Consider the following 13516-nt stretch of genomic DNA (forward strand, 5'->3'; position numbering starts at 1 on the left):
AACATGCAAATCCATCTGCGAAAATTTCCACGAGATTTCACTTCAGGTCTCGAACGTAGATCTGTAGGATTGCTTCGAAAAAGAAAAAACAACGCCCGTAAAGTAGACGACTTAGAAACGCAGAAACGAAAAAACTTCCCACGCCTGAAATCAAACCCGGGTTTCCTGGATGAAAGCCAGATATCCTAGCCACTAGACTACGTGGGAAGTCATTCTTACCACCTCCACCAACTCCGCTATAATTACACGTTATCCGTCAAGCAGGAATCGTCTCGGCTCGTTCCAATCTAACTCCTGCTCTCTTTCATTTATCTCTACACTTTGTGCTAGTCGATCTGCTGCTGTCCGTCGAATAATATTCGTAACCTCGTTTCGAGTTCGCAACGAAACTCTCCGAGCTGCGTTATGATTAAAGGACTCGTTGACGTGCGAACGGCTACGACGAAACAAAACTCTGGTTTACTGCGAAAGTCGTACGCATTGACCGAAACACCTGTTCTACGTTGGTGCGTGTTTAAATGAATAGCTTCCAGTTCAACTGATGAGGGATTTATCGTTATGTCGAAAATCAAAGTCTCTAGTGAACTCTGTTTACGACGTTCGGAATCTGCAAAATAAAACGACTGGCTCGTGTGGGGGTCTAACCCACGGCCTTCGCGTTATTAGCACGACGCTCTAACCTACTGAGCTAACGAGCCACGAACATGACGCGATTCTTCGAGAATATATTGGAGACCAGATCGACATTCCGTTACGAAGCACGCAACCACGAAAACAGTTAACCGAACAATCTACTTTAATTTAGTATTTCCACGAAACTTTTATGCTACTCAATTGCCGAAGTGAGCTCATTTCAACAAGCACGATTTGCAGAAAATTCATGTTACTCGGGTCGGCAAATTGTAAATGCACCCTCCAATAATCGTGAGCGAATGTCTCCGAAACGATTACTTTGCTAGCGGGATATTCAGAAGGTAAGCGTGTGTCACGGACACATCTGAACATCGATGTTTGGCTGGGTATATTCGGCTCTTTCTCCTGAGGTGACTGCACTAAACACCAAACATCCCGCTAGCAAACGCACCGAAAATCTCACCTCGATTAGCTTTCGACTTCTGAATCGTATGATTTCAACAATGGAATTCGAACAATAAAATTCAACAATACTATTCATTGTTACGTTGTATTAAAATTTGAAAAATTTCTAAAACTTTTCGTAATTTTTTCAAATAAAAATATTTATCGATTAATTACACTATGTTGTGTTTATAAATATTATTTTTGTTTATTATTTTATTTTTAAACTATAGTATAAAATTAAATTATATTTTAAGATAATAGAAATCGAATGAAAATGGTATCTTATTTGTAGTGATAAATTGTTATTAATATGAACCGCAAATCAAGATAAGATTTATGACACTGGTATTAATATCATAAAACATATATTTATAGTTTAAACATAAACTACACTCGCTATATCCTCTACTCGAAAGATCGCTCAAGGGTTGTGTTGCTTTTTTCCATTTTTCAAATCCAAGTCAGTTTCATATCTGATCTTTCATTCAATAGATTTCTATTTATTGAATATTTTAATGCCTATTTTCTAATTTGTTTCAAGGCTTTTTTATTTTTCTCTATGGGCAAAGTACTTTTTATGAACTCAAAGTAATGCTTACTAATTAAGAGATTAAGAGAAGCTAGCCATAATCTCGACCACACAAATTATTATGAGTTGGCAACACTTAATGTAATGCAAAATGGCGGCTGGGTTTGTACAGTTTTGTTTGTGCAATATTTGCAAACGAAATCATCAAGATGGAAAACAACACGTGTATAAAAAATATCACAGAGAAGCTTTAAATAAATTATTACGTCGTTTCTCCGAAAAGGTAATTTACAATTGCAATAGTTTCTGCATTGAAAATTAAATATTTAATTTGTTTAATTACGCTGTAGATTTCTGAAATGAAGAAAATATTAGTCCAGCCCGAAATTCATGAAAAGAATTGGGAAGAAAATATAAGAATATGGTGTTATTTCTGTGAAAAAGAAATTATCAAACATTATGTGGAGGATGACGTCTCAGTCTCCCATTTTGGAATGATAAATCACTTAGCAAGGTTTGTGTACTTTTGTATAATTATTATTATTATTATATCAGATTTATACCATAAGAAAGATATTACGTTTCTTATCTATTGCATGTGATAGATATTAATGTAAAATATATTGTAACGTACTATTTTTAGTATCTTAGGAAACCCACCCTAATTGCGGCCGGTAAAACTTCCGTTAACCTAACGTGTACTTTACGCGGATTCGAGATTAGTTTGCCAGGCCTGGGCTTTTACGCGTGCACCGAAAAAATTAGTAAGAATAATGACAAATATCAAGTCAAAGCAAAAGTTTCAAATATATTTAATTAGTAAATCGAATTTAACTATGTACAATTATCTATAATCCAAAACAAAATTTATTAACGAAAATCAACAAGTCAACCCGACAATAAAACTCAGCTACTTAGCTTAACTTAATCGTAATTCCTCTTTGAAAATTCGACAAATCAAATACTTAAGAACTATGAACAAAATCTCTTACGAACTAAACGTCTGTCCATCACCTCACTATACTAGGAACCTGTTTTCTCAATCCTTTCGCTATCGTCAAATTGAATTTCTTTAAACACCTTGGATCACCTAATTCTCAATCTGGACTTCGCCTTGAATTTTTCACTCAGTAGTACACCTCGACCAGGAATCACCTCGATCGTCTTCGGTTAGCATGCTGGTTTTATGCTGTGAGGTGACGTCACAATTCAGCTAGGTTACTCCTCTTATTTACATACTTACTAGTTTTTCTAACATCAAATTTCTTTCTGGCAGCTTCAATTCTCCGACAAAATCTTATAAACCATTTACAAAGCATTTAGCACAATTTTCTGGGATGTTTTATGACGGTTTAGTAAGTATTTCTTTTCTAGTGAGTGTGGGGATTTCCCCCTCCATTTTTTTTTTCTGTGGACTGTTTATTTCCGCTGGGCAGCGCAAGTGCACGAGAGTTTTTTTCTACGGCACTCGTTCTTTCGTGAGTTGGTTTATTATCTTCTTTTTTGGTTACTAATAAGAGAGTGGTGGGGAACCTTTCTCCTAACTAAACATAAGCCCCAAACAAAATATAATAAAACGAAAAATAATAATAAAATAAAAATAACGCTCGGACTCAGTTCCTTACAATATGGACGTATGTAACTCCTGCTGTAAGTGGTCACAAAATCCCTTTGCATCTTTGATTTAGAAAATATTGCAATTCAATAGACAGGAGATTTCACATAAAAACATTTAACAATTCATTTTGTGTCTGTAAAAGAGGAAATTTGAAGATCCAAAGTAGCTATCAAGGACTGGTTTAATAACTCCCAACTTTTTCATGGAAGAATAGCTGTCTTTCAATTAGCTGAGCATTGGGCAGTGGGAAAGTGTGACACTGAATTATCCAAGTTGGTCTTACGGCATCGCCACACCTGCTTTGGGACTACTCTGTATTGCTTGGGAGCTGCAGTGAAAGTGATAGTGCTCATTTGGGAGTCACTCTTCACCACATTATTGTTCCTATGCAACTCCCCTTCCCTCAAGTTACCTAACATTTGGGTCAGTTTGTACAAGCGAATAAATAATACTATGTCAGCGTGATGTCCAAGCTAAATTTTTATGTTACTTTACAAAAATATTGTAGGCCTATAGAAAAATTAAAATTTGGAAAATGAAGAGGATACAGATAACTTGTATCTATATCATAGGAACCTTGTTGTCATTCTCTACACAATAGGTGATCAGTTAACAAACAGTTTGGACAGCAAACAAATTGGATAATGAACACTGTCACGAAAGATTTCTGGTTAATGTTACCTATGGTAGCGAACATGGTAGCTTTCTGAAGCAGTGGGGATGCACGTTCTAACCTAACCTAACCTATTCTAATAAATTACACCTATTCTAATGATTTGGTTGGCAGTAATTATGGTAATTTATTAGAATAGGTTAGGTTAGGTTAGAACGTGCATCCCCAGTGTTTCAGAGATGAGCTGCCATGTTCGCTACCATAGGTAACATTAACCAGATTTTTATGTTTGGACAATGAACATATGTTTTGATAACAAACACAAAAAGAAGCGACATAAAATAATGAATACCGATTGGTTTTCCCTTGTTTCCAGGTGACAATTCGAAACCTTTTGGAGCATGGGAGACTTTCAACCCAATACCAATCAGATATTATTCCTCTGAACTTTGAAACTCTCTATTGTAATTCCAGCTTACTGTTTACCTTTCTGACATATAATTTTTTATAGTTTTTGCGAGACTGTGGGCACTTGTTAAGTTTTGCCTCGGTTTCTATTTTCTAAAGGTGAGAGTTTAACTATCCTATCGGATATTCATTAACGGTTTGACACAAAATTTTGAATTTCATTCAAGCCTCACATATACATAATTCTTTCTGAGTGCTTTTCTGAACTTTTTATTTCAAAAAGACATTGATATTATTATGAAGCCTAAAAAGAGTGGAGTGTCAAGAACCATGCTAACCTTAAAACCAAGCAAGAGATAATAGCCAAGGTAGAGAGTGGGCACAAGATATCTGATGGTGCTAGGCAGTATGGCTTGAACAGGTCTACAGTAGGCACATTCTTAGCTAAGAAAGATATAATCAAGAAGACTCAAGCATCTGAGAGAGTAAAGAAAATCACATCTGAGAAACAAATATGTGCCATTTATGAAAAAATGGAGAGATTGCTTTTAGTTTCTTATTACATGTAAATAAACATAGTAAGGAAGTATATAATTTTTTATTTATTTTTTGGGGTTTCCAGAACGAATTAATCAAATTACCATAAAAATCTATGGTAAATCGATAATCAGTTAATGAACAATTTGGATAGTGAACATAGTTGTGGAACGGATTGTGTTCATTAACTGATAGCCTACTGTAGTTTGACTTTCATAATAGATATTCTGACATCTTCAGATAGATGATTCTTGATTACACTGCTTTGTTAGGAATAGCTATTTATGCATTTGACAATGATGCTATTGTATGCTATTTTATTGATGAATAGGCCACTATTTATTAGTATAATAGCATTATAAGTACTGTTATGCTAATGAGTAATTGACATTGCCATCACAAGTACTTATAATTTAAGATAAAAGTTGAGGTTAAATCTATATAAAATAATTATGCTGATTGAAAACTGCTTTAAAATAGATAATGGATAGACTGCTTTAAAATAAAAGTGTCAGCATGATTTCATGTATTATCTGTAATATAATAAACATCTGGTAATAATTGACAAAATAACCCACACTTTACCCAGGATGAGAAACAACTTTAAATCAATATTAAAATTCACATATTTTTAATAAAATTGCTAGTACTTTCAATGACTTAGTCATCATCCTCATGCAATAATAGAATGTAATACTGTATTTATAAATTTTAGAATAGATCAAAATGTAAAACAGATGTTTTAAAAGTTTAAAGGCACATGGATAAGATACCAAACATTTGTAAAATTAAAGCAAGATATGAATAAACACAAATAGTAAGGTTTATGTGAAAATTATTGAGAAAAATAAATCTTCTACTGTGCTGTGTGTAGCAGGTTATCCCCAGTCAAGTTTAATTACCTCATTAACGGCATTAATAGGTCTATATTTTCACAGACATTCGTTCATAATAAACATGAGCACCAAATTGCACATTTCCCAATTCCTTATGTTGGCTCTTTACCTTTACACATAGTTCATATCTTTAGAACTTATGGTTTTCTTTTATCAATTGTTCCCCAGTCATCTTTATGTAGGTTATTGTACCATGACAGGGATAGTGTTACTCTACACGAAAAATTGGGTTTACGTTGATTCCATTACAGCACTCTAACAGGATCTATGACATTGTATATTGGGGCCACATTCAGAATGTTGCAAGTTTGTATCAGGTAGCAAGATACATTGCAAACAATAGACTGGCAATGGAGTTCTCTAAAAGAGTACTAGAGCATGGCTATAAGTCCCTTTTGTGCTCAAGTTAAGTTAATGAGGTAGTGTTATGAAAAAAGAACTTTGTTCATTTGGAAAATCTATATACCTCATCTTTATCACTGCGCAATCTCCCTACAGTTGATATTCCACAATTGTGCATAGTGTTGTTTAAACAATTTGGCCTGTAGGTGCTCACACAAAATTTTACATTTCGGGATTTATTTTTATTTTTCTCAATAATTTTCATGTAAACCTTACATGTATGTTTTTGTTTATTTATATCTTGCTTTAATTTTACAAATGTTTGATATGATAGCCATGTGCTTTTATACTTTAAAAAAATTCATTTTACAAATGTAAAACAAATTTTTGTTCTATTCTAAAATTTAAATATTATGTTTGATTATTGCCTGACAACTATGATTGTAAATCATTGAAAGTACTAGCAATTTTACTAAAAGTATGTGAATTTTATGCCGTTTCACTATTGTTTCTCATCATAAACATCTGGTAAATAATGAAAACTTTGAAGTAACAAAATTGACTCGTGATGAAATAAAATTACAGATTATGATTATTCCTAGAAACCTACAGTTGAGAGAGTTTAACTTTGTTAATGTAAAAGTGTTTTCTATTTATGTAAAGCTGTTTTATTGTGGATGGTTTATTATTTTATATAAAGATATGAGGTTCCATATTTGTTTTGTTATGTCAGATGTTCTTGGATGAAACAGTGGTTAATAAATTAACAAGAAAAGGTTAATTTATTAGAGTGCATAACTACACAAGGTTGTTGCTATGTTATCATTTTGTAGAGAGAGAGATTTATATAGATACTTTGAAAAGTATTGGATATTATTAGCTTCTAATGATGATGATCACATTGTTGGCAATTGACTTTCTTCTGATCTACAGAGTAGTTTGGTTCTTTCCAGTTAGTCCAGGCACTGATGCCAAGCAACTCCTTTTCTCCCGTTCTCTGTCTAAACCCAAATGCTAAATTTCTTGTTCTTTTTCTCTGTTAATAGATTCCAAACTTCCCACTCTGGTTCACCCAGTTTTTTTCCATCTAATCCCAAATAACTTTAGATATTCATGATAAACAGTTGAGTTTCATATATTAATATATTCTTTGTGTATATGTTTATTAGATAATTGTTGTTGGATTGATAAGTAAAGTGATATTCTTTAGTTGTAATGCTATCCTATTCTCGGGTAATGACAGAGGTCATTGCAGGATCTCATAAAGGTTTTAATTTTAATTGTATGAATGACAATTTTTTATAAAATCTGAATGGTTAAATAGCTAATGTTAGTTACATCTGTTGAATAGCCAAATAATACCATTAAGATTGTAAAAGTAGATGCATTAAACATTATCTCAAGAAATCTATGTAATAGCATGTTAGCTGGAAAACTTGGATTACTTATTATCATAATTGTTATCTGAAAAACTAAATAAATTTAATTTATATTAAATTGAATATTTACTAAACTTACTAAATATTGATTAAAGAATTGTGTAAACCTTGGCTACCATATTCAAATATTTTGAATGTAACTATAAGTTCAGGAAACCAAAATAATTATTATTTTAGAAACATATTTTATTAAGTGTTTATTAACATATTTTAGATTATTTTAGTCTGGCATTTTGTATACTCAAAATAAAATACTAAATTATACAGTTGTGTAATTGGAATTATTTACATTTAAATTTTGTTATTTGAAAGGATTAACATTTGAACTTTAGAATGCATTAAACTTTACAAATATAAATTGTAAAAATGAAAAAATATATAAAAATAAGTATGTGAAATTTTACACAAAATTATACAAATAAATATAATATTTAAGCATAACTGTCATACCTGTCATTACTTTTTTCACTTCAAGCTATAGAAGAATGTTTATTTTTATTTTTTTAAGTTTATAAAGACATAACTGAATTCAAAGAATGAATTTGTGAATTGAATTAATTTTGAGTTGAAAAAATATTTTAGATTTATATAAGAGACCCAAGTTTTTTTTAAATATTTGTGATAAGTTGTAATGTTTTAAACATTTGGTTAGAACTAGTAGTAATAATTTTTTTTCTTCTTCAGTAATGATCATCAAAAATCAGCAAAAGGATTCTTCTGGGAAAACAAGCTGGATAAAAAGAAATTATCAAAATATATTATTGATAGTAAAACTCTTGAAAGGTAACTTATATATATTTTTATTATATTATCAATACAAAGGAAAAGTTATATCACATTGTATTGGGTTGTTCAGAAAGTAATTTCGTTTTTTTATTACTAGAGGAATTAGATGTATTTTTACCAGCCAATTTTATTTTAAACCACATTTTCATTATATACTTTCGACAGCTGACATTTTAAGGCTTATTTGTAAAAAATTTTGTTTGATTCTGTACAATTGTTCTTTTTCGGTGACCCATCAAATATGGAAAATCAAAAGCATCATTTTCGGCATATTTTGCTTTTTTATAACTAAAAAATCAAAATGCTGTTCAAACAAGAAAAAAATTGTGGTACATGTTTGGAGATTTGTTGAGAGAAAGACAGTGCCAAAACTGGTTTACAAAATTGCGTTCTGGCAATTTTAATATTGAAGATACACCACATTCTGGATGGCCATTTGAAGCCAATGAAAACGAAATAAAGGTACTGATTGAAGCAATCTGCTGTATAACAACACATGAAATCACTAAGAGATTAAATCTGTTAAATTGAACCATTTATTATTACTTAAAATGAATTGGTTTTGTTTCGAAGCTCGATATATGGGTTCCACATGTTATTAAAGAGAGATGCTCTCTATGGTGGGATTTTAAAGAAATTTGTTTTTGAGTTTTTACCAGACAATTTAACAATTGATTCGAAAGTGTACTGCCATCGAGTAAACAAATTGAGTAATATCATCAAACAGAAAAGACCAGAATTGATCAACAAACAAAGTGTAGTGTTTTACCATGATAATGCCAAATTTCACACAAGTTTGGTAACTCGTCAGAAACTGTTATAGCTTAGATGGGATGTGTTATCACACCAACCATATTTGCCAGATCGGGCACACTCAGATTATTACTTGTTCCGGTCTATACAAATTTTTTTTAACTGTAAGACATTTACTTAAAATGACAATGTCAAAAATCACTTGGATCAGTTTTTTGTAAACAATGATCAAAATTTTTATGAATGTGAAATCATGCTACTACCAGAAACAATGACAACAGGTATTTGACCAAAATGGTCAATATATAATTCAATAAAATATTTATTTATTATAAGAATATTGCATTTATTTTTCTATGGAAAAAACGAAATTACTTTCCGAACAACCCAATATATCTGGGTTGTCTAAAGCAAAAGGCTCTATCTCCAAAATACTTGAAAATCAAATTGTACATTTGTCATACCTAATTAGCATTCTTTATCAATACTGTTCAATATCTAGCATGAAAAACATTCTGTAATTATTATGAACATTTCTTTACACAGAATATTGGGTTGTATCAATAAAAAGATACTAATTAAGTATGATGATAAGTACATAACTTGATTTTCAAGTTTTTTGGAGATAGATCCTTTTGCCTTTGGTCAGAACATCTCAGTATCATCAAAATCTATTGCATTTCACATAATTACTGAATAGTTGAGTTGCTATGTTAATCAGTCAATTTATTAAATAAATTGTTGAAAAACTTAAGATATGATTTTTCTTTTTTTAATTGAATAAGTGTTTTTCTATTTTAAAATAACTGCATTTCTGACATTATTGAAATTAAAATCATAAACTATTCCAATTCCTTTGCTAAAAAGTTATTCTTATGTAAGATTTTTAAGTTAACACCTGAAAAAATGATGCTTCCAGCAGTTAAGTATAATTAATTTGATTCTTAACTATTTTAATAAACTATCTCTCGAAAAAATAAGTTTAAGACAAAAAAGATACAAATATTCATATTAATAAATTATTTCAAAAACTATGTATATGACATTTGTTTTAAAACTTTATGTTAAATGTTAGATGTTTTATATATATATAAATTTTTTTTCTCAGATTTTCAAGTAAAATTCCAGAACTAAAACAAAACTATGAGATAAGACGGAAACAAATTCATGATGAAGTAAGTTAAATTTTCTTAAAAATAATTTTAAAAATTGCCAAAATAAATCTGTTAATATTTTTAACGTGATACATAAAACTGAATATATTTATGTACTGATTGTTAACTTAAGATTCATGTACATTGTGTTCTTCATATATGAATATGGACATATTTATATTTAAGACATATATTTATTTAACAATTTAAATTTTTATATTAAGCATAGTTTATAAATTATCATCATTTTTCTTTAATTTTTCAGTTAACTTATTCAACTTATTTATTTAGCTAACCTATGTATTTGTATTATTTTCAAATAATCTATGATACTATATAAATATTGTAAAATATTGTATTTATGGTAAAATTTGAGTAAATTTTGTTTATACATTTTTTTTAATAATTAAGTTATTGACAAAATATTAATAATGTGAGAAACAGTGATTTTTAACAATTATTTGTTTACAATTTACTTTTGTTAGTTTGTTGTTATATAAATTAGTAAAATAAATATTTCAAAATAAGGTAAAATAACTTTTTGTTGTATTTGCCACAGTATTTGTTCCATACTAAAATAGAAATTAAAAAATTTAGTTTAGTTAGAACATTTTTCATTTTAAGAAAGACATAAATTATCTTACAATTATTCACATGAATCTGTTAAATTTTTAAGATAAATACTTCTTTTCTATTTGATGCTTTTAAATGCCAAACAGACTGCTAGATTATATTGGGCTAGGATATGGCTGCTATTAATAATTAAAAAACTAAGTAATTTAGCCTAGAGGTAGGCAGTTGTACTGCCATGTCTTGATAAATTTAGTAATTATAAATAAATTAATTTGTAGACTTAAACCCACAACATCTATAAACTGTGCAGATGTGTTATCAGTAATGTGGGTGTTGCAGGTTTGAATTGTGCCACAGGCAATCCTTTTCTTCCAGAACTTAGTAATTAATATTTAATTTAGAAATTTATTTATAATTATTAAATCTATCAAAAGATATAGCATAATTGTCTACCTCTAGACAAAATTATTTGGTATTTAATTGTTGATAGTAGCCATATTCCAGCCTGATACAAACTGGCAGTTCGTTTGGAATTTATCAAATAATCGAGTTATTGGTTGTTTATACTTGATGCTTTCATTTTCTGTAGTTTGATACAGTTTTACATTTTCAATATTTAAGTTTTATCTTGTTAATCTCATTTCAAAATATTATACAGTGTGTTTTATTGGTTTTAGAAGTAAATAACTCATAAAGTATGCTTCTAATAAAAAAAAATTGAAAAGAATAAAAGTGTAATATTTCTGAGGGACCTTTTTAATTCTTGTCCATCCCCATCTGTATGGGGGTGTGAATGCCAACTTTAAAATTTCAAATGAAATCTCTAATTTTTTATATTTTTCTATTCTCTATTAAAAAGTAATAAACATTTATTGTGTTTTTCAAAAAAACTGATAATTTTAAAAGTTGTCAGTGAAAATGAGTGAATATCACTTCTTAAATTCAAATGTCAACCAAATCTCAAATATTTGAATATTTATTTAATGATTTTAAGAAAAATTTACTTTTTACATTTACTGTTCAGTTCATTAAACCATACAAGAAACCAGTAGCTGAACTATTCAAAGTATAACTTATTGATAATGATTAATTTTGTCCAGTGCATTATTATTTTCTGCAAGTCATTTTCAGGGCAGTGGCTGGTGGTGAGAGGTTAAAAATAAGACTTTTATTGGCTGGAGCCATTGTTAGGAGTGATTATTGTTTGGAAGTTATGTTGATCACTTTTTTGTTCAAAGGAAAATGTTTCTGAAAAAATAGTGTTGCCATTAGAGGCAGATATTATTGGGAGTTTGATTGTATATTCATTTATATACATGGTGTGTCTCAAAAGTTTAGTGAATGTTAGGATATCTTGAATGCAATACATGAGACAAGTTTGAAAATGTGTACCGACATCCAGTGACACGTCTTGAAATGCTTCCTAGTGTGGAATATGCATGTTTACAAGCGGGCTTCTGCCACAGTCATTTGAGCACAGTCTGTGTGAGAGGTGATATCAAAGAACAATGTAACAGTGACACAACATGGAAGTTCTGAAACATTTGTTGGAGCACATCCAGCACGTACAGCTGAGTTTCACGAGACTGGCAAGTGGATTTTGCTGCACACCAATATGATATCTCACTATGCAATCCTTGTGTCAGTTCTTAGCTCAGCATGGTATGACAGTTTTGATTACCATATATCTTGGCAGATAAGACAAGGTATATTGAAATTTTATAGTTTTAGCATATATCTGTCCTATAAGATGACCCCCAAACTATCAACAGCCTATGAATTTAGTTTAGATCAGCGATCATCATCTGAATAATAACACTGTATGGCATATACGGAATTGTCTTATTCGTAATTTCTTTGAAAGAACATCAAATTTTATTTCCTTGCATCTGGCAGCACTGCCTTGTGATTGTTGCAAACATTCACAGTGATTCGGGCAATCGGGTAATGACCTTGACTATTCACAAAAACATTGTATGGCCTATTCTATTTTGTGGACATACTCTACTCTCTACTAGTAAATAATTACGGTTTGTCCATTTTATTATAATGGTTTTAATTTCAATCTAATTTTTTTTGTATCTGTCCTATAAGATGACTCCAGATTTTCAGGGCCTATTTTATGATTCAACTATCATCTTATCTGCCAAGATATACGGTATCTATTTCATTCCCCAATCTTGCACTTGCGGACTATTTTGTTTCAGAGATTTGTAGAGATGTTAAAATGAGATCTTTTAATAACCTCATTGGGATCATTAAAGATTCTCAGGTATATCAGAAATTCAGGTCTGTGTGATAGCAGTTCTTAAAGCAATTCACAAATAAGACTTTTCCATCTGTTTCCAGAAGCTTTACAAATGCTGTCACAAATATGTTGACTCATGAAGAGTACTTTGAAGACCCTATTCTATGTACAATATCTTTTGTTTTGTTGTTTTTATTCCAACGTTCACTGAACTTTTTACACACACCACATATACTCAACTGCATATTGGAAAGCTTCTGAAATTACTCTGTATTATTGTCTTCTCAACCAACAAGCTCTGGAAAGGTTGATTTAATTTATAAATTATTGAAAAATAATTTAATTAATTTGTTTCTTTCTTATCAAAAAGAAGAAAAACTATCAAACTTTTTGATTTTCAATTTATATTTAACAAATTTGTAAAAATATTGATTTCCTGCAGTATTTTTAAATTTTTATGATCTTAATTATTTATTTGAGCCATATAGTATAGAAATGTAGTTTGCTTTTTATTGAATTTTGCATGTCTATTAAGAGCAA

The 13516-nt window shown here is 30.2% G+C and overlaps 1 protein-coding gene and 1 non-coding gene across 2 annotated transcripts in view; one reads left to right on the top strand and one right to left on the bottom strand.

Moving 5' to 3' along the window:
* Window positions 1–624: 624 nt before the first annotated feature.
* Window positions 625–698, bottom strand: TRNAI-AAU (transfer RNA isoleucine (anticodon AAU)). The gene has a single exon. It is a non-coding gene; the product is annotated as a tRNA-Ile (tRNA).
* A 1044-nt stretch (window positions 699–1742) lies between these two features.
* LOC136977531 (centrosomal AT-AC splicing factor-like) overlaps window positions 1743–13516 on the top strand; it is a 30803-nt gene continuing 19029 nt past the window's right edge. The window contains exons 1-4 of the mRNA XM_067273025.1: window positions 1743–1892; window positions 1960–2123; window positions 8147–8245; window positions 10110–10176. Coding sequence (XP_067129126.1) covers window positions 1761–1892; window positions 1960–2123; window positions 8147–8245; window positions 10110–10176 — 462 coding nt within the window. The 5' untranslated portion in view covers window positions 1743–1760. The remainder of the gene's footprint in view (window positions 1893–1959; window positions 2124–8146; window positions 8246–10109; window positions 10177–13516) is intronic.

Source organism: Centruroides vittatus, unplaced genomic scaffold, assembly GCF_030686945.1.
Source record: "Centruroides vittatus isolate TY-2023 unplaced genomic scaffold, ASM3068694v2 contig_460, whole genome shotgun sequence".
NCBI lineage: Eukaryota > Metazoa > Arthropoda > Arachnida > Scorpiones > Buthidae > Centruroides > Centruroides vittatus.